Here is a 27,788-nt window from a genome sequence, read left to right as displayed (position 1 = left end):
CAAGAAGCAGTATGCTTGTTCTGTTAGGTCTCCACTGAGAATGCAGAAGGCTCTTCAGTGGTGTCTTTGCAGCTCGGTGCTTAGAAGGCAATGGAAGGATGCAAGGCAACTCACTGAGCTGCTGCTGTATGCCAAGGGGAAGTGGGTTCCATTTTCAATTGACTAGCACCCTTCTGGAGAGACACTGGGGACGGTCCCCTCAGCTCGACCCAGTTGGGGGGCTTTGCCCAGCAGTCTGTGATGCTCCCCCCAGCGGGGGCCCTGTCAGGTTGGCTGAATCTGGTGAGTCACCCCGCAGCTGAACCCTGGTTTAGGGCGAGCGCGGGGCAGAGCCGCGAGGGGGCGGGGTCCGGACCTCCCCCACCAGAGCGTTGTCACTGGCGCCCTCACGCCAGGCTCGTCCAATAGCCCCCTACGCTCCGCACCACCAGGGGGCGCGCGGGGGCGCCCAGCGGCTGCGAAGCGCAGGGAGCTCGCGGCCACCCGGGGCGACAATCGTTACTTGGCAACGGGAAGCGGCCGGAGTCACCGGGAGGCGCGAAGGGAGCCGGGTGCGCGGCGGCCGGGATGGGCCCCTGCGGCGGACACAGTGAGTCACGCACGGGCGGCCGCGCGCGGCGTCCCGCGGGCTCTGAGGCGGGCCCCAGCGCGCAGCGCGGTCCTGGGCCGCGGGACAGCCGGCACCTCCACGACACTAGGGTCCAGCCTGCGGTGCCGGGACGTGCAGGGGGCGGCCCTGCGGGCTGCGCAGCGAGCAGCCGGGGGACAGTTTGTCGTTACTGGTGGTGCCCGTCTTATGTTGCAGGGGAGGCGGCGCAGCTGCTGGGGGCGAGATGAAGCTGAACAGCGAGGCGCTGCCCCGGAGGCGCAGCTCCGAGACTGTCCTGCAGACCATCTCCAGGACCTTCCGCGACTCCGAGCTGAACAAGCAGCTAGGGGCGGAGATAGGTAAAGACCCGCACCCCCCATTCGTGCTGGGAGCTGCTCCTCCAGCCAGTGCCCCTCGGGCGCTCCTAGCCCAGCAGATGCCCAGGCGCCACTCAGTCGTAGCGTGTTTACCAGGGTCCATCCAGAGTGGTCACAGCTGGGCAGGAGGGTCTGGGAGACAGGACTCCTGGAGTCTGATCCTCAGTCTCCCAGTGACTTGCTGGTGGATCTTACCCAAGTTCTACACTACAGCTCTATATTGGGATAACTATGTCACTCAGGAGCATGAAAAATCTACCCCATAGCAACATAGTTATACCGACCTTCCTCCTCCCTCCCTTGTAGACAGCACTGTGGTAACAGAACAGCTTCTCCGGTGGACATAGCTAGGCCTCATGCGGCTTGTTGGCTTAAATTAGGTCAACCTACAGCTAACCCAGTAATTAAATTGGCTGTTCATGTCTGTTCTCCTGCCAGTGGAGCGCATCCTCACCTGGAGTGCTTGCACCGACTTAAATGGGACATTGTGCGGGGCTGACATCCTGAGCTGTCACCCATGCGCAGAGTTGACTGCCGGAGCCCCGCCACCCTGGGCTGATTGCTGAAGCTGACGGCCCTGGAGTGGTGGGGCTCCAATGGAAGTGGCGTAGCTAGCATGGGATATTTGGAAGGTCCCCAACTTCGGGTGGGCGGGCAATGATGGGGGAGAGGAGGCAGGAAGGATCGGGGGCCTGCCTCCACTCTTCTCTCCAGTCCAGCTGGCCTTGTGTGGGGTGATGGATGCTCTGGTCGGGTCCCCCACACGTACCTAGCTCTGGGTGGAGACGCTGCTCTCCAGTGCACACAGCTTCCAGCACCAGTCCCCGTCACACCACCCCACGCCAGGCCTGGCTCCCTGAGGCAGCAGGCCTACATTTTTTGATGATTGCCACTGCTGGGGAGGCCAGCCGGCCAGCCTCCTTCAGCTGCGGCATGTGCACTGTGGTTGTCAGGCACTCCTCTGCTGTGCCGCTGCTGTTCTCCTGCCTCCATTCAGGCCGGAGATGTGTGCGGCGTCCTCCAGGTCTGGGTGGGGTTAGTGCTGGGGCCGGAGCAAAGCTAGGGCTGGGGGGTGGGCCTGGATGCTAAGCGGGTGGGCCGAAGCCCACCTGTAGCTACACTCCTGTCCAGCGGTCAGCCCCAAGGCAGGCTGTTAAAGGCAGGGACTGGTAATGTAAGCAATACAGTGTCTACAGACACTGCATTGACTTAACTACATCCTCCTAAGTGCTACTCCTCTTGCAGAGGTGGAGTTATTAGGCTGGTGTAGTGGGCAACTTACATCGGCGGGAGCAACATTGTAGTATAGTCGCTTACAGAATTAGGTCAGCGTAAGCTGCCTTACATTGACCTAACTCGGTAGGGTAGACCAGGGCGATGTCTATGCTACCGCGGTAAGTCGACCTACGCTACGCAACTCCAGCTACGTGAATAACATAGCTGGAGTTGACGTACCTTAGGTTGAGTTACCACAGGGTCTACACCATGGGGGGGGTCGATAGGAGAAAATCTCCCGTCAACTTATCTTACTCTTCCCGTCGGGGGTAGAGTACGGGGTTGACTGGAGAGCGGTCTGCAGTCAATTTGGCGGGTATTTACTAGACCTGCTAAATTGACTGCCGGTGGATCGATCTCATAGCGTCGATCCTGGCTGTAGTGTAGACCTGCCCCAGGTTTTGGATTAACTACACTGATGGGAGATGCTTTCCCATTGGTGTAGTAGTGTCTTCACTAAAGCGTGGAGCGGCTCAGATACATTGGTAATTTCACCTTGATTTCATCACCTACAGTGTTGAGGAACATGAGACTTTATTGTCCACAGAGATTAATGTTGACCAGATTAATGTTGACTGAAGTGAAACAGAAATCAGAGGTAATATTCACGAAAGCACAAAGTCACTCTCTATATAGTACAGTGGTCTCCAACCTTTTTACGCCCACAATCACTTTTTTACTTTAAGGGCAACCCAGGATCTGCCCCTTCCCCGAGGCTCCGCCCCACTCACTCCATCCCCCCCTTCTCTCCATCGCTTGCTCTCCCCCATCTTCACTCACTTCACCAGGCTGGGGGAGGGATTTGTGAGGGGGTGCAGGCTCTGGGCTGGGGCCAAGGGGTTCGCAGTGTAGGCTGAGCCTGGGGCAGGGTGTTTGGGTGCAGGAGGAGTTGAGGGGTGCAAATTCTGGGAGGGTGTTTGGGAGCAGGAGGGGCTTCTGGGCTGAGGCAGAGTGTTGGGGTGCAGGAGGGGGTATGGGGTTCTGGCTCTGGGAGTGGGGTCAGGGCTGGGGCGCGGCCTCCTGCCAGGTGGCACTTACCGCGGGTGGCTCCCAGGCGGGCGACACAGCGAGGCTAAGGCAGGCTTCCTGCCTACCCTGGCCCCATGCCGCTCCCGGAAGGGGCCAACATGCTTCTGCAGTCCCTGGGAAGGGGTTGGGGGGCAGGTGACTCTGCATGCTGCCCCTCTCTGCAGCCACTGCCCCAAAGCTCCCATTGGCCACAGTTCCCCATTCATGGCCAATGGGAGCTGCAGGGGCAGTGCTTGCAGAGAGGGGCAGCATGCAGAGCCACGTGCCCCCCGACCTCCCTCCCAGGAGCCGCAGAGGTGTGTTGACCCCTTCTAGGAGCAGCATGGAGCTGCGACAGGCAGGGAGCCTGCCTTAGCAGCAGCCCCGCTGCACTGCCGTAGATTGCGATCAACTGGGAGAGTCCCCAGGATCGGCCAGTTGATTGCAATCGACGGGTTGGTGACAGCTGATATAGTACGTACAAATACGTGACATTAAAGGAACATTATGTAGGTTGCAAAGTCAAATGCTCAAAAGTTAGGAAATGCCAGTTTATGGTTGCCTGCATAACCTTTCTTGTATTCCTTGTGGGTCTATTCCAGTGGTGGGCAACCTGCAGCCCGCGGGCCATATACGGCCTGCCAGCAGATTACCCTGACGGGCCGTGTGCAGGCTGCAGGTTGCCCACCATTGGTCTATTCCATGCACTCAATGAAGTGGGGTCCTCTGGAAAAAATATTGTGCAATTACATAATTAACTACTGTCGCTTAATTCATACACTCAAGGGAAAAATTACATGACGACTATTTCCTAACTTGGCAACATAAATAATGTTCTTTTTAAAGAGAGTTTTTTAATGTAATTTCTTAGTTTTTTGTTAATTTTTATCTTTTTCCTTTTTAAAAATCTGCAAAATTTACTGGTTTTTTTACCTCAAGTCCTCAATCTGGAGTGGAGAGGATCAGCCTTCGTTCGAAAAAAAAAAAAAAAAGTGTAGACCTCATGATTGCAGGGAAAAGCATGGTCACTTGAACTGAGTATTGCCTTAAGGATCAGAACCAATACATCAAATAAAAAGAACACAAAGTATTGCTTTTTAAAGTCTCATGATTTTTAAGCAAATCTCATAAATTTAACCAGGCCCAACAGTTCTTTAAGACTTTTAGTTTGGCAATATTGGGGTGAGTTTGTTCCCCTTTTTACTTTAAATGCTTGCAGAAAATATGAGGGTTCTGGAAGTAGACAAATGGGGCATAATATTCAAGGGGAATGGAGCCATTTTTTCGTTGTCTGATCTTCCTATTTCTTTTTTTCCCCCTCGCTTTTCCTGCTTCAGTTTGATGTGGTCCCTCTTCTTCCCATTTTTAAGCACATTAACTTAGCTCTTCTTTTTCCCTTTGCTAGTTGGATTGTTCTTGCTGCCTCTCATTCTTTGTTCCCCTCCTGTTCTCTGATTCAAGTGATTCTTCCATTCTCTATTAAGTCAGAAAGAGATTTCACCATTATAATTAGTAAAGTGAAATGTAATTGATTAAAAGTTCAGCTTGTTCACAAAATGTTACTGTCACCAGAAAAATATCTTACTCAGCTGGAAAAAAAATCCTAAAAGCCACTAATAAGAGTATTGTGACAGAGATTTTATTAATAAAAATAATTTTTAGCACTTATATAGCTCCTTTCACCTGACAAATTCAAAATGCTTTTTAAGTACAGTCTCAAAATAACTCTGGTGTTATCATCACTCCCATATTAGACATAGACTTCACAGAAATGAAGTGACTTACCCAAGGTCTTAACAAACAGCATAAATATAACTCTGTCATACCACTGAGGCCACTGAATAATCCACTTCCAAGGGAGAAGACTCCTTGTGTCCTGCAAGCCATTAATGCACTGGAAGAAGATAGTCCTGGCTTTGCTAAACAAGCAGAGAAGATTTTCCAGGAGTCTAAATATAGGCAACAGCAAGCAATGTGGAAGAAAGAAAGAATCAGCATATAGCAAGTCAGTGGTGAACCTGGGGAGACTTGGGGTCAAATTTTTAAAAGCAGCTAAGTAACTTAATTGCCAAAGGATCAGATTTTCAAAGGTATTTAGGCTCATGAAGCTACAGATAGGCACCTAGCAGGATTTTCAAAAGTGCCCAAGCAGGTGGACACCTAATTCCTGTTGATTTAAATAGGACTTAAGTGCGTAACTTGCTAGACCCTCAAAAGCCCACTAGGTTCATATCTGTATGTTTAAGCACATAAATACCTTTAAAAATCTGGCCCTTGAGTCACATTTTCAAAGTGACTTTGGCTCAGATCCTCAATGATATTTAGGCATTGCAACACTTAGCCCCCTGTGCAGCCTGTGTCCCAGTGGAATTTTTAGCCTTGGGCTAGGCACTCCATAAAATATATTGAGAGAGTAAGTCCCCTAAGGAAGTGATTTTCAAAAGCCAGCCAGCTGAGTAGGGAGTCACATAAGCTAGCCAGGAGAGAAATGCTGAGAAGGGGGCATAGGCACGTATGGAGCTGATCTGGTGCACCTGGCTGGTGGGCCAGAGATAGGCACTTCCCTCTGTTTGGGTTACCCGGCTGCAGACTTTCTCCTGGAGTTAAGTGCCTAAATCAGGTCAGCCACTTAGGTATCCCATGCCCTAGCATATGAAACAATGTCTCTCCTTCCTCTTCTCTTTCTCAGTCTCTGTTAGGCCCTGCTCCTGCAAGTCATTGTAAGTAGGTGGACTGTTGTGCCTGTATGGAGCCCCATGCACCAGATTGCAAGGTCGGGGCTTAAAGTGATATTCCCTGATTTGGTTGCCAGTTTTGAAGGAGTTTTTGTCATTTTTAAGTCCATTGATATCTTCTGTTGTTTTGCTTAGATCTTAAGCTGTTCTAAACATTAGCAATTCATGTTTCCAGTGTGGATAATCTTTCTTTAAGGGAACTTGTTATTTGTATTCTGTTTTTTCCACCAACTGAGATCAGATTTTCATCGTACAAATACATATAGCATTTGTATGGTATGGTAAACTGTTTCATAAAAGTTTAATTATCTTTATTGTAGATTTTTTCCTCCAGTGTAAAACATTGATCTGTTTTAGCTGAGTCTATGGAGCATACAACAAAAAGGGAACATCTTAATTATGTCTGTCAGGGTAAAAAAAAGAGAACGATTACAACTTTAGTGTGATAGTGTACTTACAATATTATTCTGTTTGTTGTGATTAGACAAATATATATCTGTTTTTAGCAGGGAACTATAGCCATACCGCTTTGTTTGCAAGGGCAGAGGAGCTGTTGGCGAAGAGGATCATAGATGGAGATCCTCTGGCATATTTTCTACAAGGGCAGCTGTACTTTGAAGAGGTTGTACTTTAATATTTACTTTTTAGAACATTTTATAAAACTGACACTTTTCAGTACAATTTCCACATGGAAAAAGAGGTAACACTAGAAAATGTTACAAAAGAAGATACATACAAAGTGAAATAAGTAAAAACTAAAACATCTGAATCAAACAAGAAGTCTGGAGCAACTGTGGGAAGCATGATTCCCTGAGAAAGAATGAGACGCAGAGGTGGGGAGGGAGAAGGATAAAGTTACAGATACAGTATTATTTCAGATATTCTCAAATTTGAGAAATTGGGTTCAGTGCTTTCTGACTGTAGTCATTGCCAGAAGTTCTGCTGACTACATAGCAAAATTATTGGGGCCAGTCCTGTTCTCACTGAAGTGAGTGGCAAAACACTTATTGACATCAGTGGGAGTAAGATTGGGACCATCTAGTGGAGGATCAGACTGTTCCTTGGCTAACTGGAACTTAGATATCCATGTTGTGTATTGAAGTGTAGTCCTAACCAGAACTTCATATCTAGACACATAATACATCTTTGAGGTAGTCTCTGCATAATGTCATTGACTGCTATGGCACCACGTGCCGCTGCAAAATTCAGAAATCTCTTTTAAAGCTATGCCTGTTGAGAGCCATGCAAGTGCTGTCTTGTAACACTCAGTGTTCAGTGTAAGGTTATATAAACGGATATGGCTCTGCATTCGCCTCAGTTCCTCTCTTTCTATGGTCAATCGAAGAGCGGAGGATGGTTTCTGTCTCTGTACCTACAGCCTCCTTCCAACCAGGGGTGGGATTATAAAGGGACTTAGGTGTTGCAATGTTGAGCATCTTGGCACCTAGAAAAATCACAGGAGCAACATTGTGATTTAAAAAGCCAAGTTAGGTGCCTAAGCTCCCTATACAATGAAGGGAGAAGAAATGATCACCTTAGAATGCAATTCACAAAAAACAGCATGCTAGGTGGGAAGCCGCCTAAGCTAAGCAATGGGAGATGCCAATGAGAGGAGTGTGTGCTTAGTCCCCCTCTTGAAAAGAGGCACCCAAGACCAGGATATAAGGAAGCACCTATCTCTGCTTAGCAGTCCATGAATAGAAACCAGCTCCTGGAGTCAAGCAGCTTAGGCGCCTAAGGTGTTTCTTGTGGGAATGAGTTAGGGACCTGCCTCACTTCACACAAAATAGTTGGAGGAAGAGGAGCTGGTTTCCACCTTATAACTTTTAGTCCAATGCTTAGGGCACTACCTGGGATGTGGGAGGCTCAGGTTCAATTCCCCCCTCTGCTGGGGAGAGGGTTTTTTTGAGGATTTGATCAGGGGTCTCCCACTTCTCAAGAGAGTGTTTTAACCACTGAGCTATGGGATATTCTGATTGGGGGAGGGGTCAGTTCTCTTCATCCCAACTGCTATTGTTAGACTGGATAAATAATCAGAGATTGGACCCTGGGTCTCCCAGGTGGGTGCCTTGACCACTGGCCCCCTCTCTCCTCTCCTCCCCCCCTCCCCCCAGCTCTACTATGGATAAATACTTAAGTAGTCATTGGGCCAGACAGAGAGAATGATTGTAGTCTGGTGTAGGGCACACACCTGGGAGATGGGAGACCCTGCTCCAATAACACTTTCATTATTCACAGTGCAGCCGCATCCACAGGAGAGACTGAGCAAGCCCCATATCTCAGCGGTCAGAGCACTTGCCTGAGAGGTGGGAAACCCCTGTTCAAATCCTTTCTTCCCCTCTGGCAGAGAGGGGGGAAAATTGAACCTGGGTCTCCCACATTCCAGGTGACTGCTCTAACCACTCCTCTAAAAGTTATAACATGGGCACCGCTATCGTTGTCTCCTCTGGCCAGCTTTGAACGGGACCTGGTCTGGTAGGTGACCTCAGCATGCCTACTGAATTGCACCCCTCATGCAACTTAAGTGGCCAAATGCCTCTCTTCCCCCAATTTGTGAATCGCTCTGTGACTTTGGTGACAGATAGGTGTCCAGCTGCCTGGAGTGAGGCTGTAGCATGCATCCACAGAGGCAGAAACTTAGGTGCCTATGGAACTTGTGCCCTGAAAACATAGGCAGCAATTGAGCTTAGGCACCAGGACTGGCTCTAGGAACCAGCAAAGCAAGCACATGGGTGGGGTGGCACCTTTCTAGGGGCGGCATTCCAGCCATCCTTTTTTTCGGGGAAGCTGTGCTCTTGAAGCTGCGCCACTTAGACGGGGCGAGGGCGCTGTGCCCCCGGTCGCAGCAGGAAGGGGAAGCCCCAGCCCCGGGATGCTGAGCTGCCAGGGCCCAGCCGTTACCTGGGGAGGAGAGGGCGAGTCCTGCCGGGGCTGCGCTGCCTCATCTGTGCCCTGGCTGCTGCGCTGCCATGTGCCACCCCTTATATCGGGGCTTCTCTGCGCGGCCGGGCAGGGGAGGGGGTAAAGCCCCTGCAGGCGCTGGGAGAAGGTGCCATCACTCCCTCTGCTTCCAGCGCTGCCTGCAAGCCCCAGCCCCACCTGAGCTTGGGGCGGCAAAAAAACCAAGAGCCAGCCCTGTTAGGTACCTACAGGGTTTAACAGGAGTTTTGTGGATCATAGTGAAGCTGAAACTAGGACCTAGGCACCTAAGTCTGGGGTTTAGGCACCTTAGTACCTTTGTGAATCTGGGCCTAGATCTTTTACCTAAACCCTTGTAGGTACATGGGCGGAAAGTGAACCCCCCCCTTTGGGGAGGCTAGCCCACCGGCCCAACCCCTTGTGCCCGAGGCCCCGCTCTCCCACACACCAGAGCCTCGAGACCCCACCTACCCACAGCTAGAACAGCCCCAAGCCTCCCTCCCCCCACGTAGCTGGAGGAGCCCCAGACCACCTGCCCCAGCAGCACTGGCCAGCCCCCAAAGTGCTGGCCCAAGCTGTCAGCCTCCCCAGCACCAGGCCGGCCCCAGCACCAGGCCAAGCCGCCAGCACTGCTCTGGCACCAGCGCCAGGCCGAGTCGCCAGCCCCAGCGCCAGGCTGGCCCCAGTGCCACTGTGGGCCACCAGCGGGCCCGAGCTCCAGGCTGCCGACTGGAGCTGCGTGAGCCCCTGCCAGCTTCGGGGTCAAGAGGGACGGAGGGGTCCACTGCCTGGGTCAGAGGAGGCTTAGCCTGCCCTTGCCTTTGATACCCACCATCTGCATGTAGGTTGTTGGGGTTTATAGTGTAGTTTAATATAGTAAAGGTTTTAAAAAGAGTTCTTTAAATCTATACAGTTTTGTCTGTTGTTGCACAGTTTTGCCATTGATCCGGCTCATTGAACCTAAAAAAGTGTGGTTTAAGAGGCTTGCATCTTGCAGCCCTAGTTTTTCTGATGCACATGCCATGCATATGGTAGGTGTAAAAGGCTATTGCTATTTCCTGCTAGATTTTGTTTATTTTTAAAAGGGGTATTATCACTTAGGATGGCTGCTTTGAGACATCTCCCAAGGGACCTTATTTAGGCTAATGATAATAACTAATAGTTAATTAGGACGGAATTAGCCAAAGGCATTGAGCCAGCTGAAGGCTCTTTAACCACATGTTAAGTAGTTGTTAAACCACATATTAAACAGCTGTTAAATTCTAAACGCTTGTGGCCAAATAAATTTAAAAAAAAAAATAAAAAGGTACTTGTAGCTCACGAAAGCTCATGCTCAAATAAATGGGTTAGTCTCTAAGGTGCCACGAGCCCTCCTTTTCTTTTTGCGAATACAGACTAACACGGCTGCTACTCTGAGACCTAACAGTAACTATCGTTTTTATTCAGTGTAGTATTTTATTTCACTGTCTTTTCCATTTTCTTTTAAATTACAAAAATTGGCACCTTTAAATCAGGCTATCAGAGTCCTCAATTAACAGGATTCTACTGTCATTGTTTTACTAAGTATTTAAAAACAGTTTTCTTCCTGAGTTACTGAAGTAGCAAATATTGTAAAGGTTGCTTCTTGAACTCTTAAGAAAGCTACGAACAGATTTCTGTCTCTTTACTGACGAAGGTGTGTTTTTAATGTTGGATAAGTAACATACATTAGCTATCCTGCTGTGAAAATATAGTGGAGTTTTGGAACTTTAGTTTTACTGGAGGCAAATAGGGGAGGTCAGCAACAGGCATGAGAAGTGTGTATGGTGAGGAACTCACTTAGCTACCTCTCAGTAAATGGTAAACATTACAAGTACCTTTTCTCCACTTAGTTATCTCACTGTAGAATCCTACCACTCATTTATCATCTTTCTGTAAAACAAAAACAAAAAAAAACCCTCACACATTTGTGGCAGTGAAGTCTTGGTGTGAAATCAGTGTTGTGGGTCCCAATTTAGCAAAGCATTTAACCATTTTTAGCTCTGTTCAGCAAAGCACATAAACAGCTGCTTAACTTTGAACACGTGCTTAGGTCCCACTGAAATCAATGATTTAAAAATTAATGTGATTTAAGCACATGCTTACAATTAAGTATATGTTTATGTGCTTTGTGGAATAAGGATAGACAGTTAAATTGGGAGATTAATTAGGAAGAAATAAGGGTATCAGAAAATACCTACATATTTTTCCTGTTTCTGCTGTGGCGCTAGCTCCTTGGATTACATATAGTGGCATCTTGAGGGTGACATGCAGTGTGGTAAACGGATACATGTCCTATGCTAAGTTTTGTGTGTATACACACCCACATACAACACCACCACTTGATTGGAAGTCCTAAGTGTTTCCATCTGATTCAGTATTTTCTGAAGTTGACCTTACCTGTCCCAATTGATAACAGTGTATTCAGATTTCAGAGTAGCAGCCGTGTTAGTCTGTATCCGCAAAAAGAAGAGGAGGACTTGTGGCACCTTAGAGACGAACAAATTTATTTGAGCATAAGCTTTCATGGGCTACATGAAAGCTTATCCTCAAATAAATTTGTTAGTCTCTAAGGTGCCACTGTATTCAGAGTGACTTTTTTTAAACCGTATAAAAATATTTTTGTTCCTAATGCTCTATGATTTTTCTCATGTTCACTGAGCAAATACTCTAGTTTAAAAATAAATTATACTGAAGAGTTAATTTGTTATATATACTATAATGTACTACTTGATTGCTCATTGTCTTATTCAGGGATGGTATGAAGAAGCACTTACACAATTTGAAAAAATTAAGGAGATGGATTTTCAAGCTCTGTATCAGCTGGGTGTAATGTATTATGATGGATTGGGGACCAAAGAAGACCCAGTAAGTTTTTCTTATGCAGGAGTGTGTTTGTAAGAGAATTTAGCACATGAGAAATGTGCCAGTTTGAGAACTCTGGGAGTCCTCCATTAAACCACAGCACGGGTTCAGGTTGAAGGGCAGTGATGCATAAATTCCCATACACTGTCCTGCCAGTATGCCTCAACCATTTCCTGGAGGCACCAACTTTGGGGTAAAAGAGTAGCTCAGTCTTCTTCTCTAGTCAGTGCATAGCTTCTTTTATGAAACTAATAAGTGTGCCAGTTGTGGAGATACAATTTTATAATATGGATTGTGACCACCAAATTCATTTCAGAGGCATGAAACACCATAAGAGAGCAGTAACTTTTGCATTTGAATTGGTAACTTAGATATGAAAAGCTCCATTATCCTGTTACCAGTCTCGTAAGCCATCCAGCCCCACAAGTATCTTCTTAATTATATTAAAATGGCATTGTTGATGCAGATTCCCATACTGGGTGCTGATCTTTATATAAATTCTTAGCTTGATTAGATATACTATAGGTACAGAATTGATTGTTTAATATTACAGCAAACAGATGTAGCGGCCATTACAGATTATTTAAGAGTGTAACATTCTTGGCTGGCAAAAGATGGACTAAAACCTCTGATGCCTAGAAAGTGCAACAGAGGTGGGGCCTACCACATCTAGCCAAGGAATTCAGGACAGTGACCATAATAACATAAAATCAGCCATACTGGGTCAGACCAAAGGTCTGTCTAGCCCAGTATCCTGTCTTCCCACAGTGGTGAACACCAGGTGCCCCAGAGGGAATGAACAGAACAGGTAATCGTCAAGTGATCCCATCCCCTGTCACCCATTCCTAGCTTCTGGCAAACAGAGGCCAGGGACACCATCCCTGCCCATCGTGGCTTATAGCCATTGATGGACCTATCCTCCATGCATTTATCTAGTTCTTTTTTGAACCCTGTTATAGTCTTGGCCTTCACAACATCCTCTGGCAAAGAGTTCTACAGGTTGACTGTGCGTTGTGTGAAGAAATACTTCCTTTTGTTTGTTTTAAACCTGCTGCCTATTAATTTTATTTGGTGAGCCCTAGCTCTTATGTTATTAGAGGGAGTAAATAACACTTTATTTACTTTCTCCACACCAGTCATGATTTTATAGACTTCTATCATATCCTCCCTTTGTCATTTCTTCTCCAAGCTGAAAAGTCCCATCTTATTAATCTCTCCTCATATGGAAACCGTTCCATACCCCAATCATTTTTGTTGCCCTTTTCAGAACCTTTTCCAATTCCAATATATCTTTTTTGAGATGCAGTGACCACATCTGCACGCAGCATTCAAGATGTAGGCATACCATGTCTTCTTATCTATCCCTTCCTTAATGATTCCCAACATTCTGTTAGCTTTTTTGACTGTCACTGCACATTGAGTGGATGTTTGCAGAGAACTATCCACAATGACTCCAAGATCTTTTTCTTGAGAGGTAACAGCTAATTTAGACCCCAGCATTTTATATGTATAGTTGGGATTATGTTTTCCAATGTGCATTACTTAGTATTTATCAACACTGAATTTCATCTGCCATTTTATTGCCCAGTCACCCAGTTTTGTGAGATCCCTTCTCTTTGGAGTCTGCTTTGGACTTAACTAACTTGAGTAGTTTTGTATCATTTGCAAATGTTGCCACCTCACTCTTTACCCCTTTTTCAAGCTTATGAGTCAGTACAGACCCCTGGGGGACACCACTATTTACCTCTCTCCATTCTGAAAACTGACCATTTATTCCTACCCTTTATTTTCTATCTTTTAACCAGTTACCGATGCACGAGAGCACCTTCCCTCTTATCCCAGGAGAGTGTAGTGTTGTTTGCTACAAAACTTGGCACAACAGAGTAAATCCAGTTTTGTTCAGTACTCCCATTTTATAAGGAATGGCTTTAATTTAATAAAATAATTGTAGTATTGTTAAACTTTTTGAGCTACCTGTTGTAGGTAGCAAACTGATTTTGAATGATGGTCCGCAGTTGGTACAATGAAAGCCAGAGCAAGAAATTATGATGTCATCCTTATCAAACTGACATCCTACACAATATCAGTTTTTAGACAAGTAGTTCCACTTTTTCACAAAAATAGAGCATAATGAAAACTAGTTTTTGCTTTTTTTTAGAAATGAAAATATTTAAAATGTAAGAATTTTAAAATATAAGAACACTACCTTACCTGAGCACATCCAAACTTTTTAACACTGAGAGAGTTTTAGAACTGAAAAGTTTTGTGTGTAATATGTAACCTACTTTACCTGGAATTTTAATTTTTGTCCTTTTTACCTTCTGCAATTATGATTAAAATCTGTTTCTCTCAAAGGAAAAAGGAGTGGAGTACATGCAAATAATTATCAACTCTAACTCCCCTAAAGCAAGACATTTAAAATATGCTGCTGCATACAATCTTGGCAGATCTTATTTTGAAGGATGTGGTGTTAAGCATTCAGATAAAGAGGCTGAAAGGTAATTTAATCTAATAATTTATCCATTATTTATAAAATACCCTGTTGTAATGTTACTTATATTTCCTCCCTATTCTTTAGGCTGTGGCTTATTGCTGCAGACCATGGGAATCCAAAGGCAAGTGTAAAGGCTCAAAGTACCCTGGGAATGTTTTATTCTACATCAAATTCAAAAGATCTGAAAAAGGTAATGCCGATTTCTGCCTTTTCCATATCATGATGCAATGCCCAGATTCATTTTGGATCTGTGAAGCGTTCCAGAAAGAGACTTTTGTAGCTTATTTATAACAACATATGCCCTATTACTTCTAGACTTTTTCATCCATTTAGACCCAAACTGGCATATATACAGAAAGAAAATTTCTTATTTTAATCCTTTGACATTGGTAGTCAGGCTTTTGTAATGAAACAATTAGCAGGAGGTGGGAGCATCAAATCTGAAACTCAAGAATCAGCATTATGATTTGGGATTAAGATTTATAGTTCTCGGTATGTTTAAGAAATAACCAGCAGGAGTGGCGGGGCACAGGACTGCATGAGTAAAGGAAATAAATGTAAGTATTGGAGTGGCTCTGCATTATTTACTGTGCAGACACTTCTCTCCGGCTGCTAGATAAAAGAGCTTTAAAGAAAACAGACAGTATGCAAGACACTTAGATTATAGTCTAGATTAGGGAATGTCTATTTTTACCAGAAGCAAAGGATTATGTAAGTATTTCAAAAATGACAAGAACATTGTAATATCAAAATAACAAAATATATTGGAAGGACAGAACAGGTCATGCAGGGGGGGAGTGGCACTATATGTGAAAGAAAATATAGAATCAGATGAAATAAAAATCTTAAATGAATCCACATGTTCCATAGAATCTCTGTGGATAGTAATTCCATGCTCTGATAAGAATATAACAGTAGGGATCTATTATCGACCTGACCAGGATAGTGATAGTGATGATGAAATGCTCAGAGATTAGAGAGGCTATCAAAATAAAAAACTCAATAATAGTAGGGGATTTCAATTATCCCCATATTGACTGGGTACATGTCACCTCAGGACAAAATGCAGAGACAAAATTTCTCGATACTTTAAATGACTGCTTCTTGGAGCAGCTGGTACAGGAATCCACAAGGGGAGAGGCAACTCTCGATCTAGTCCTGAGTGGAGTGCAGGATCTGGTCCAAGAGGTAACTATAACAGGACTGCTTGGAAATAGTGACCATAATATAACAACATTTAACATTCCTGTGGTGGGAAGAACATCTCAACTGTGGCATTTACGTTCAGAAAGGGGAACTATGCAAAATGAGGAGGTTAGTTAAACAGAACTTAAAAGATACACTGACTAGAGTGAAATCCCTGCAAGCTGCATGGACACTTTTCAAAGAGACCATAATAGAGGCTCAACTTAAATGTATACCCCGAATTAAAAAACACCGTCAAAGAACTAAAAAAGAGCCACTGTAGCTTAACAGCCATGTAAAAAAAGCAGTGAGAGATAAAAAGGCATCTTTTAAAAAGTGGAATTCAAATCCTAGTGAGGTAAATAGAAAGGAGCATAAACACCGCCAAATTAAATGTAGAAATGTAATTTAAAAAAGCCAAGAAAGAGTTTGAAGAACAGCTAGCCAAAAATTCAAAAGGTAATAAAAAAATATGTTTTAAGTACATCAGAAGCAGGAAGCCTGCTAAACAACCAGTGGGGCCCCTGGACGATCGAGGTGCAAAAGGAGCACTTAAAGATGATAAAGTCATCGCAGAGAAACTAAATTATTTCTTTGCTTCAGTCTTCACGTCTGAGGATGTTAGGGAGATTCCCAAACCTGAGCCATCTTTTGTAGGTGACAAATCTGAGGAATTGTCTCAGATTGAAGTGTCACTAGAGGAGGTTTTGGAATTAATTGAGAAACTTAACAATAACAAGTCACCGGGACCAGATGGCATTCACCTAAGAGTTCTGAAAGAACTCTAATGTGAAATTGCGGAACTATTAACTATGGTTTGGAACCTGTCCTTTAAATCAGCTGCTGTACCCAATGACTGGAAGATAGCTAATGTAACGCCAATATTTAAGAAGGGCTCTGGAGGTGATCCTGGCAATTACAGACCGGTAAGTCTAATGTCAGTACCAGGCAAATTAGTTGAAACAATAATAAAGAATAAAATTGTCAGACACATAGAAGAACATAAATTGTTGCGCAAAAGTCAACATGGTTTCTGTAAAGGGAGATCATGTCTTACTAAACTATTAGAGTTCTTTGAGGGGGTCAACAAACATGTGGACAAGGGGATCAGTGGACATAGTGTACTTAGATTTCCAGAACGCCTTTGACAAGGTCCCTCACCAAAGGCTCTTACATAAATTAAGTTGTCATGGGATAAGAGGGAAGATCCTTTCATGGATTGAGAACCGGTTAAAAGACAGGGAACAAAGGGTAGGAATAAATGGTAAATTTTCAGAATGGAGAGAGGTACCTAGTGGTGTTCCCCAAGGGTCAGTCTTAGAACCAATCCCATTCAACTTATTCATAAATGATCTGGAGAAAGGGATAAACAGTGAGGCGGCAAAGTTTGTAGATGATACTAAACTGCTTAAGATAGTTAAGACAAAAGCAGACTGTGAAGAACTTCAAAAAGATCTCACAAAACTAAGTGATTGCGCAACAAAATGGCAAATGAAATTTAATGCGGATAAATGTAAAATAATGCACATTGGAAAAAATAACCTTAACTATACATACAATATGATGGGGCTAATTTAGCTACAACTAATCAGGAGAAAGATCTTGGAGTCATCGTGTATAGTTCTCTGAAGACATCCATGCAGAGTGCAGCGGCAATCAAAAAAGCAAACGGGATGTTAGGAATCATTAAAAAAGGGATAGCAAATAAGATTGAGACTGTCTTATTGCCCTTATATAAATCCATGGTACACCCACATCTTGAATACTGCGTACAGATGTGGTCCCCTCATCTCAAAAAAAGATATACTGGCATTAGAAAAGGTTCAGAAAAGGGCAACTAAAATGATTAGGGGTTTGGAATGGGTCCCATATGAGGAGAGATTAAAGAGGCTAGGACTTTTCAGCTTGGAAAAGAGGAGACTAAGGGGGGAGATATGATAGAGGTATATAAAATCATGAGTGGTGTGGAGAAAGTGAATAAGGAAAAGTTATTTACTTGTTCCCATAATATAAGAACTAGGGGCCACCAAATAAAATTAATGGGTAGCAGGTTTAAAACAAATAAAAGGAAGTTCTTCACTCAGCACTCAAGTCAACCTATGGAACTCCTTGCCTGAGGAGGTTGTGAAGGCTAGGACTATAATAGGGTTTAAAAGAGAACTGGATAAATTCATGGAGGTTAAGTCCATTAATGGCTATTAGCCGGGATGGGTAAGGAATGGTGTTCCTAGCCTCTGTTTGTCAGAGGGTGGACATGGATGGCAGGAGAGAGATCACTAGATCATTACCTGTTAGATTCATTCCCTCTGGGGCACCTGGTATTGGCCACTGTCAGTAGACAGGATACTGGGCTGGATGGACCTTTGGTCTGACCAAGTATGGCCATTCTTATGTTCTTATTGTGCCTGTTCTGCAGGCATTTTTCTGGCATTCTGAAGCTTGTGGCAATGGAAGTCTGGAATCACAGGGTGTAGTTGGTGTTATGTATCTCTATGGACAAGGCATACATCAAAATACAATGGCTGCTTTGGAGTGCCTGAAGGAAGCAGCAGAACGTGGAAATGTCTATGCTCAAGGCCATCTTGTTGAATATTACTACAAAAGAAAATTTTACACAAAAGCTGCTGCATTTGCCAGAAGGTGAATTAATTTTAGTTAACTTTATTAGAATTCTTGACATAAGATCATAGAAGTTAAAGATAAAAATAATTTTTAGATCAAGTTCAAATTCATGTCAATCAAGCATGTATTCCCCTACCAGAGATGTATCAGATTTAACTACCATACTTAATCTTTAAAAAGTGAATGACAGAACTTAAACAACATTAAGACTCTAATCATTACGAAGCCTTCCATTATTCAGTTCAACTCTGTCATCCTTGATCAGAGGGAAGCAGAAATAATCACTGGAGAAGAAATAGAGATTGAAATATTAAAAGAAGCATACATTGAAAAGTATTACCATTTCTCCAAGTTCATTTGCATACATTTTAACTCAGGTATATAAAGGATGGGACAGGAGCCTATACCCTGTGTCTGACCCCCTAGAAAATAATGTAAAGGATATAGGATGTAATGTAAAAAACATCCAGTCTCTATCAACTCTGTATCTTGTCTCAGTGCTGCCAAAGCTTCATCCAGTGGATGAGCAGAACAACAAAGAAGAGAGGCCTGTCTCTGTGATTTGATCGGTCATTTCTCGTAGCCTGCAGCCATCCTCCATGTTTACCAAAATACACATGACATGCCTGGAAGTGGCTTCATATATAGAGACAGACAAATAAATGACTTGAATGAAACAACCCCTGCTACCCCCGCAAAATTCAAAGTGAACTTTCTTTTGAGTTTCTGAAGTGTTTGGATAAGGGTTTGACTCTAGTTTCCATCCAGAAAAAGAGAAGTGCTGCTCTCGACTTCAAGTTTCCAACTGGCCAAAAAACTGTCAGAATATTAAAATGGCCCTCCTCTCCCTAACAGAGTTCCAACCACTGCCCAGGTAGCTGTCCATGTACTTGTCAACAGCGTGTGGATCCCAACATTTCAGAGATTTGTTCTGGGAACAGGGAAAGATGACCCCCCCCCCCCATGGCCTTCTGGTCTTCCTCAGTCAGGTTTCTTTAGGGGTGGCTAGGTTATCCATAGCCACCATTCTGCTATTTTACTGGCCAGTCGATGTATTCCACTTCCCTTCAATCTCTTCACTCAAATTTTTTTTTGCAGGCAGCATTTTACTGTCTCCTTTTCCCCAGGAGTAGGTCATCTAAGAGTTACTGTGGATCCCACTGCTGATCCATCTGGCATTTCTAAGGTTTCAAGTGGTAGTACTTTACAGTACACTATTATAATGTGTTCTCAATTCAGAAATATTGCTTGCTTCTCTATGTAAACAGGATAAGGTGCAATCAAATAATTTGCCCTGCCATGATGGTTTAGGTTCAATAATACATTCTGATCTTTTTATGGTTGAGCTGAAGGCCAAGTTGACTGATTTCTGTTTTGTTTACACAGTGGGTAAAATCCAGAACACACTGGAGAGGAGAATTCTCACACTATGAGAAGAGAATAAATTGTTGGCCTCAGTTTTACAATTTCTCCATAATCAAATGTCCCATTATAAACCCCCCAAATAGAATGTTCGCTAGCAAAGCCTTACATTACAGATTTAACCTCAGATCATTAAGTTTCTAAAGAAAAAAGAGACAGGCAAAGTGACTCTACAAGCTATATGCAAAACTCATCCTTCTGCTGTAAAGTATCTAAGGAACGAAGAACAAAGGGATGCTGCCAAGGAAAATTACATAGAACTAGGAATGGCAGGATTTGGATTTCAGGTTCAAGTTCTGACAGTCCAGAAATTGAGCTGTTTATCCAAACAACGTTCTATTTTTATTCACCACTGAACCCACAAAAATCATGCTGGTCCTCCGCCTAGGTTCCCATTCTTTCACATGCAGTGTAGATAGAACGGTAGCCATCTATGGCCATACCAATCAGGTGGAGTTTGTCCTTTAACCACTGTGGTCCAGCAGGCTATTCTGACAACGAAAGGGTGCACCTTGTTAGCTGTAGTCATCTTTCCACAAAGAAGCCCTAATAGGTTATAGCCATAAATAAGTTCTGAAGGAAAATGTACTGTCATTATGCTCAAAGCAATCCCATCTCATTGGCACTGTAGATGTTCTTGGGCCAGAAGTCTGCCAGCAGTGCAAGTGGCTGTCACGTCAGGCATCAGTATCTTTGCTCCTGTCCCTGTCCCTTCCCATGTACCTTCTGTACACCAATTTGCTGCACTATATAAAACAGATACACTACTTTTATAACCTCCAAGTCAGTATGCCCCAATTGCCATGCAAATCTTGGACATTTATTTAATAAGATCATGACAAATTTCCCCTTTACAGTCTTATATATACATCAATATAAAAGAGAGCTCTGTGTTATCCACTTATTTGTAGTCACATCTCAGGGTAAGTCTACACTACACTGCTACTTTGGCACAGCTGCACTGACACAGCTGCGTTACTGTAGCACGTCTGGTGAAGACATGCTATGCCAACAGGAGAGCGCTCTCCCATTGGCATAATTACTCCACCTCCGTGAGAGCATCTCCTGCCAACATAGCTCTGGTGTGGACAGTGCAAAACTTGAATCACTTGTGGGGTGGAGGGGGGACTTTTTAGCACCCCGGAGCGATGTAAGTTATATTGACTTGGGCTGTAGCATAGACCTGCTGTCAGGCTCATGCCTTATGTTTGGAGTTGGGGTTGGCCACGTGGATATTGTAGCCTTGAAGAATTGCTTTCCTATTCTGTATAGCTTTCTTTAAGCTGTGCTCATCACCATGGTATCTCCTTTAACAAAACACTCAGTAAACTGCGCCAATCACTAAGTCCTTTGTCTATGCATGCTGATTAACGTTTCTTCACTGGGTATTATTTGCATTGGTATTCTATTATATTTTGAAAGGAAGGGCAAAAGATACATTCCTTTGTTTTGCTTATCAGAGGACATTAAATATAAGCCGCAAGAGTCAGATCATTGCTTGATACAAGTTTAATTTTTAATGAGTTGCCATATCTCCTTGTTTTAGCTGACATTTGGTAAAGGTGATCATATTAGGTGGAAGAAAATTACTGCAGACGCATGCAAGCGATTTAGCAAGCAATGATTTGTTGAGGCTTAAACAGAATCAGATTCACTGATAATGATTCATATGGTATGTCTATAGGCTTAATTTAAGTGCATTTTTATAGTTTAAAATAAAACTGAATAAGCTTCTCCATTTTCTACCAAGGCTGGAATTCAGGATTTTGTATTTTCCCTGCAACAGTCCGACACTGCTAATATCTCACAGTGTAGGAAAAAGCAGAATCCTTGCTAGGTAGATGGAAGTAGTGCTCATTTTTTTTTATATTTTAAGTGGTAAATGTATTTAAAAAGACACAAATGAAAAAAAATCACATCTCCATCTGAAAATTTTAGACCTAATATTTTACATGTAACCCCTAGTTTACGATAATGCTTTCTTCATTTTAGTTGATTTTACTTTATGTATTTAACAGCTCTTTGCAAGTGGTCACTTGCACTTCCTGACATATGTATTAGCATGACATCACTCTCATACATTGTTTGGGGACCTTACGTGCAGGCTCTTCCCCAGACCCTTCAAGACGGTGTTTACCAGTAACAGCAAAGCTGATATCGAGAAGGCAGCAGGCAGATATATGCACTGACATGATTTAAATATATATATTTCAGGCACTACTATTTAAGAAGTGCTGTATCAAATTTGAGGCTTTAAAAAAGTCAATTTAAAGAAAACTCAAAATCCCTTTGAGTGTACTAGCAAACCATGACTAACTGAACTCCAGTTTGTTAAAGGTTAGTAATGTCTGTTGGGGAACTCCAGAAGGTGGTGGTCTTAAGTATCCAAAGTCCTCTTTACCTGAAGCTTTTAGAGGTTCCCCATGATCTTTAGATAACAGGGTATTGGTAAATCAACATTAATGATTTGGAATGATACTTTTTTTTAAAACTGTAAAGCTTAGCCATCCACTCAAGTTTTACTTTAATTTCCACTAAACTGGTAACAGTCTGGTAGAAACAAATAATTTGTGTGAAACACTTTTGTTATAATTAGTGCAGTTGTAGTGAAAATGACCAAAGTGATCGTGTATTTGCTCACTAATTCTTACATGAACCAAGTTACTCAAAATAGGAGAATCATGTTCACTGCTCAAAGTCTGTATGTACATTTAAAACCTGTTTTGCTAGAGAGGCTGTAAGTTCACACCATTATCAACAGAATTCCCAACTTAACTGAAGTTGGGCACAAAGCGCATGCTTTGACGCTATCTCTTTATGGTTCATATAGCTGATTTCTATCAAAGCTTGAAATGCTCACCTCTAACCTTATATTGTAAATTTTACAACAGGATTGCAGAAAACGATAACATTGATATGTTAGCAAAGATAACCGATTGCCTTCCTGTATACATAGCCAAAGGGGTTGCTATGGCTACTTTCTACTTTGCTAGATGTCTCCAGCTTGGCTTAGGCATACAACAAGATCAAGCTGCAGCTAATAATTATTATTCTAGGGTAAGCGTGGGGAGGCCCTACAAATTAACTTATGTAGTATAAGATCAGTGATATTTTGAATTTAAGTTCTTAAACTTGCTGTATGGTTTCATTAAAGGCTCCAACCACATTTACTATCTACACTTATTTTAAAAAAATACTGAAGTAAATCCTCTCACACTATTCAAAACAGCCTCGCAAGGTTCTACTCCCCTAAGGCAAGTGACATATTTTGACAGGCAAGTAAAATTTCATATTCTAATCACCACAACAAAGGCAGGTGAGTAGGGCCTGTGCCTGGGCTGGTAATCTTTCACGACAATTTTCCCAAGGTGGTTAAAGTGATAAATCGCACACTGATTTCGTGACTACATTGTTTATACTTGCCTCTTAAACTCAAAAGCAGAACTTATTTCTTTGCTTATTTGCAAACCTTGATGCCTTTAAAAATGCCAATTAAAAAAATTAATCGTGCTTAATCGCACTGTTAAACAATAATAGAATACCATTTATTTAAATATTTTGGATGTTTTCTACATTTTCAAATATATTGATTTCAATTACAACACAGAATACAATGTGTACAGTGCTCACTTTATTTTTTTTATTACAAGTATTTGCACTGTAAATAAAACAAAATAGTATTTTTCAGTTCACCTAATACAAGTACTGTTGTGCAATCTCTATCATGAAAGTTGAACTTACAAATGTAGAGGAGTCTGGTGGCACCTTAAAGACTAACAGATTTATTTGAGCATAAGCTTTTGTGGGTAAAAAACCCACTTCTTTGCAACTGAAGAAGTGGGTTTTTTACCCACAAAAGCTTATGCCCAAATAAATCTGTTAGTCCACCGGACTCCACATTGTTTTTGTGGATACAGACTAACACGGCTACCTCTTTGATACTTTACAAATGTAGAATTATGTACCAAAAAAACTGCATTCAAAAATAAAACGAAGTAAAATTTTAGAGCCTGCAAGTCCACTCAGTCCTACTTCTTCTGCCAATCGCTCAGATAAATAAGTTTGTTTACATTTGCAGGAGATAATACTGCCCGCTTCTTGTTTACAATGTTATATGAAATTGAGAACAGGTGTGGCACTGTGGTAGCCAGTGTCACAAGATATTTACATGCCAGATGCACTAAACATTCATATGTTCCTCCATGCTTCAGTCATCATTCCAGGGGACATGCGTCCATGCTGATGATGGGTTCTGCTCAATAGCAATCTAAAGCAGTGCAGACCCAACGCATGTTTATTTTCATTATCTGAGTCATGCCACCGGCAGAAGGTTGATTTTCAGTTGTTTGGGTTCTGTCTTTTCCGAATCTGAGTGTTGCTCTTTTTAAGATTTCTGAAAGCATGCTCCCTATCTCGTCCCTCTCAGATTTTGGAAGGCACTTCAGATTCTTAAACCTTGGGTCAAATGCTGTAGCTATTTTTATAAATCTCACATTGGTACCCTCTTTGTGTTTTGTCAAATCTGCTGTGAAAGTGTTCTTAAAACCAACATGTGCTGGGTCATCATCCGACTCTGCTATAACGTGAAATATATGCAGAATGCAGGTAAAACAGAGCAGGGGACGTACAATTCTCCCCCCAGCGAGTACAGTCACAAATTTAATTGACGCATTATTTTTTAAATGAGCATCATCAGCATGGAAGCATGTCCTCTGGAATGGTGGCTGAAGCATAAAGGGGCATACAAATGTTTAGCATATTTGGCATGTAAATACCTTGCAACGCCAACTACAAAAGTGCCATGTGAATGCCTGTTCTCACTTTCAGGTGATATTGTAAATAAGAAGTAGGCAGCGGTATCTCCTGTCAATGTAAACAAACTTGTTTGTCTTAACATTAGGCAGAATAAGAAGTAGGACTGAGTGGACTTGTAGGCGCTAAAGTTTTAGACTGTTTTGTTTTTGAGTGCAATTACATTACCAAAAAAAATCTGCATTTGTAAATTGCACTTTCACATCAAAGAGATTGCACTATGGTACTTGTATGAGGTGAACTGAAAAATACTATTTCTTCTGTTTATCATTTTTACAGTGCAGATATTTATAATAAAAAACATACACTTTGATTTCAATTATAACACAGAATACAATATATAAGAAAATGTAGAAAAACATCCAAAATATTTAATAAATTTCAGTTAGTATTGTTTAACAGTGCAATTAAAACGGCGATTAATCACGATTAATTGTTTTGAGTTAATTGCATGAGTTAACTGCAATTAATCGACAGCCCTAGTTTAAATCCCAGTATTCTCTATTGATACTTGAGAAGATCATGACGAATTTTTTCTTTACTTATCTGTGCGGTCACTGATATAAGCTCAGTTCTGGGGCTAGTGTTGATTAGCCAAGTGTTGCTACACAGAGAGCACATTATAGGTCCCAAATAAAACAAATGTCCCTTTTAAAAAAATTGTGTGAAGAACATCACACAATCCATTGGTTTACAATCTGATTGCATTAGAGAGCAAAATCAAATTTCAGGCCAAGAATAGGACTAGTGTCCGGTTTTGTAAAACCCATGTAAGTGGGAACTATGCAGGAGTTAAATTACTAACAAAATGAACATCAAGTGTGGCTCCTTACTCAGATGATCCCATTGAATTCAATGGGATTGCAGAAAAGACAGTAATACTCTTTCAATTATTTTCTTCTGTGAAAAGCAGCTACACTTAAAAAAAAAAACAGAAGCTTTTAAAAAATGTAGTGAAAAATGCTGGACAAACAGTTTTAAAGCGTGGTCACTATCTTTCCATAGAATAGGTACATCAGGGCAGGATCAGTGCAAGGTTTCTCACATTGACCCTCATTGTTTCACACCTGTTCTAGAGTGACCACTTCAAGTGGAAAAAGTATTTCAGTCTCCTTGCATACTCAGTCCATTCCATCTCTGTTCAGATTGCCAACAAGGGTGCCAAATGAAAAGGTGGGCATCCATTCCCTCACCTCATTTCACATTAAAGAGCCACCAGGTAGTAACAACTTCAGTCATTAGTGGTCTACAGCAGATTTGAGTCAGTAACCTGGAAGTGAAAGGCCCTGTATCCTAATGGCAGTTTTTTGCTGCATGTATTCCCCTGGGGACAGTGATCAGTATCATTTGTTTCTTTTAGCTTTGTGGTTGAAAGCCATTTTGTAATTTAATTGTATAGTTACTCCCATTTAAAGTGAAACATATCAAAACCCAATTTGCCTGTTTTACCATATGTGTTTAACATAGAGATAAACCAGGTTCACATTTGGCCCACTAAATTTTGCAGAGGAGAGAAGAGAGGTACCACAGAGGTTATATGAACAGATCATAGTGCTGAGGGGAAAATTAACTGGATTCAGGAAACCTCCACCTGGCAAGCCGATTGACTTCTATGGCTTAGGTGTCAGCAGAAGCCATACCAAAAGTTGTTTGGGAAGTAGCTTTTGCCCAAGTTCTTGAAACAATCCTCAACTTGAGTGCACTGGTTACATATAGCATACCAGTTTTGTTCTCTTAAGTAGAGTTAGAAAAAGGGATGTAAAGGTTAAAGTTTGCTTTAGTGTATTTAGTAAACTGATTCTCAAACAATTTTGATAATACTTAGAATTTATATAGTCTGTTACATTTTCAATGGACTGTACAAACGAAGTTAGATTCCAGTTTTGGCTGTAAAATATAACTCACTGTTCTGTTTGTTTTCAAAGGCATGCCTCCTGGATCCTGATGTAGCTTCTGACCTTGAATTGGCAGCTAATCATGGGAGAATTTAGAACATTTCACATTTAGGCAAATCCCAGCCACTTCCAATGCTGTATAATATGTTTCACGTAGTAGGCCATGTTTATCCTTAGCAGCTAGGTAGATAACCACCTATTTCTTTGTTTTTCAGCTTTCTATAAATCATGAAATTATGCAGTTTTTGTTGATTAGAACAAACATCATTTTGCTGACAGTAATTTTTTGTTCACAACCCTTACTTTACTTACACATTGTAGAGACAGATTATCTTCCTTTTTTCATTATACAGAAGGTTTAATCATCATGAACTGGGCACTTTACTGACATAATCCATCTGCGTTTCTTACTTTGACTCTGCTCTAGATGGTATTCAAATCAAGCTAAAATCAACTTGTTAAAAGAAATCATTGTTAATGTCAATTTCCTTTACTTACAAATATTAAAGATCTGCAGAGTCAGCAAAATCATAAGATTTCTGAAATACTTGTGCTTAAAAATAGTGTCCTCTTTTCATATACATTCTATTTACAAGTCATATCATACATTTAAATGAAATATTCTGTACTGGGGTAATAATTGAAGCTGTGTGCTTCCTTTACATATAAATCTTTTTCCTGTATCTTTGCCCTTTCACATATCTCTGAAATGCAACAACTTTCTCAAAGATTGCACTGTTAGATGGTAGCAGTATAGGGTTGGAAACTTGCATGGATGGTAGATACTTAGTTTACACTGTAGATCATACCAACTTCCAATATTGGGATATACTATTCATAGAAACTAATTACAGAAAAAAAAATCTACACCTACACTAGTGAAATGTTAGTGTATATATCTCTAGACCATGACTATCCTTCTTAATCCTTATCCATATAGGACTTTTAGCTATTCCTACTAATACAAACTGACATCTCAACAGGCCCAAAAAGTAGCCATAGGCTACATCATTCAGCAGCAGTATTATACTGAATCTTGTAATGTAAGATACTTTCTCGCCAGTGAGACTCACCGATTGCTATATTATAGTTACATATTTTCAAGTCTTTATTGATATAGCTTTCCATCTCCAATAGAATTTAGGTTGCTTCTTAAACTGTGCTATGGAATAGAAAATCTAAGGCTGTATTGTCAGAGAAATCTTGATGTTGCAATAAACTTCACAGTAATATATGGTGTTTGATTTCAGAACTTAATTGTACTCAGTCTAAATTGTAAGCTAGTTGCTGTTTGTTCAGCTATACCAAAGGAAGGACAAGAGACACCTGATATGGATTTAATCAGGCCGCAACTTCATTATTAGATGTCTTGGACTACCCAGCAGATAAAAGTGTACAGTGCAGGTAAACCCGGTTTGTTTTTTAATTACCTGGGTGGGGGGCTTCCACCAGCTCCCCATCTTTTTCCATCCAGGTCCCTCCAGCAAATCCATCGCCGGGACCTTACCATTACCCCCCCCTTGTAGGAGGGGTAAGGTGAGTTATAAGAAAGGCGGATTGGCTCCCTACTAT

At 42.3% G+C, this 27,788-nt stretch overlaps 1 protein-coding gene across 3 annotated transcripts; it reads left to right on the top strand.

Moving 5' to 3' along the window:
* The first annotated feature begins 352 nt into the window (after nt 1–352).
* Nucleotides 353–27,450, top strand: LRP2BP (LRP2 binding protein). 3 transcript variants are annotated; one of them, XM_078852522.1, is made up of 8 exons: nt 353–589; nt 806–948; nt 6,494–6,606; nt 11,676–11,789; nt 14,142–14,284; nt 14,365–14,470; nt 17,882–18,105; nt 26,247–27,450. In XM_078852522.1, exons 2-8 carry the CDS (start codon nt 834–836, stop codon nt 26,269–26,271), a joined length of 840 nt encoding a protein of 279 aa, XP_078708648.1. In that variant the 5' UTR covers nt 353–589; nt 806–833; the 3' UTR covers nt 26,272–27,450. The 3 variants fall into 3 exon arrangements, with proteins under 3 accessions (XP_078708648.1, XP_078708650.1, XP_073197953.1); XM_078852524.1 differs by lacking the exon at nt 26,247–27,450 and adding an exon at nt 22,401–22,948 and having other exon boundaries at nt 370–589; nt 6,491–6,606; XM_073341852.2 differs by having other exon boundaries at nt 374–589; nt 6,491–6,606.
* Nucleotides 27,451–27,788: the final 338 nt, after the last annotated feature.

Source organism: Lepidochelys kempii, chromosome 4, assembly GCF_965140285.1.
Source record: "Lepidochelys kempii isolate rLepKem1 chromosome 4, rLepKem1.hap1, whole genome shotgun sequence".
NCBI classification, from domain to species: domain Eukaryota; kingdom Metazoa; phylum Chordata; order Testudines; family Cheloniidae; genus Lepidochelys; species Lepidochelys kempii.
This window is presented reverse-complemented; position numbering and strand designations above follow the sequence as displayed.

Coding starts and splice junctions, on each gene's coding strand:
- LRP2BP (XM_078852524.1), top strand. CDS start 834: ATGAAGCTGAACAGCGAGGCGCTGCCCCGGAGGCGCAGCTCCGAGACT. Junction 949..6,490: donor GCAGCTAGGGGCGGAGATAG/GTAAAGACCCGC, acceptor ATCTGTTTTTAG/CAGGGAACTATAGCCATACC. Junction 11,790..14,141: donor TGGGGACCAAAGAAGACCCA/GTAAGTTTTTCT, acceptor TTTCTCTCAAAG/GAAAAAGGAGTGGAGTACAT.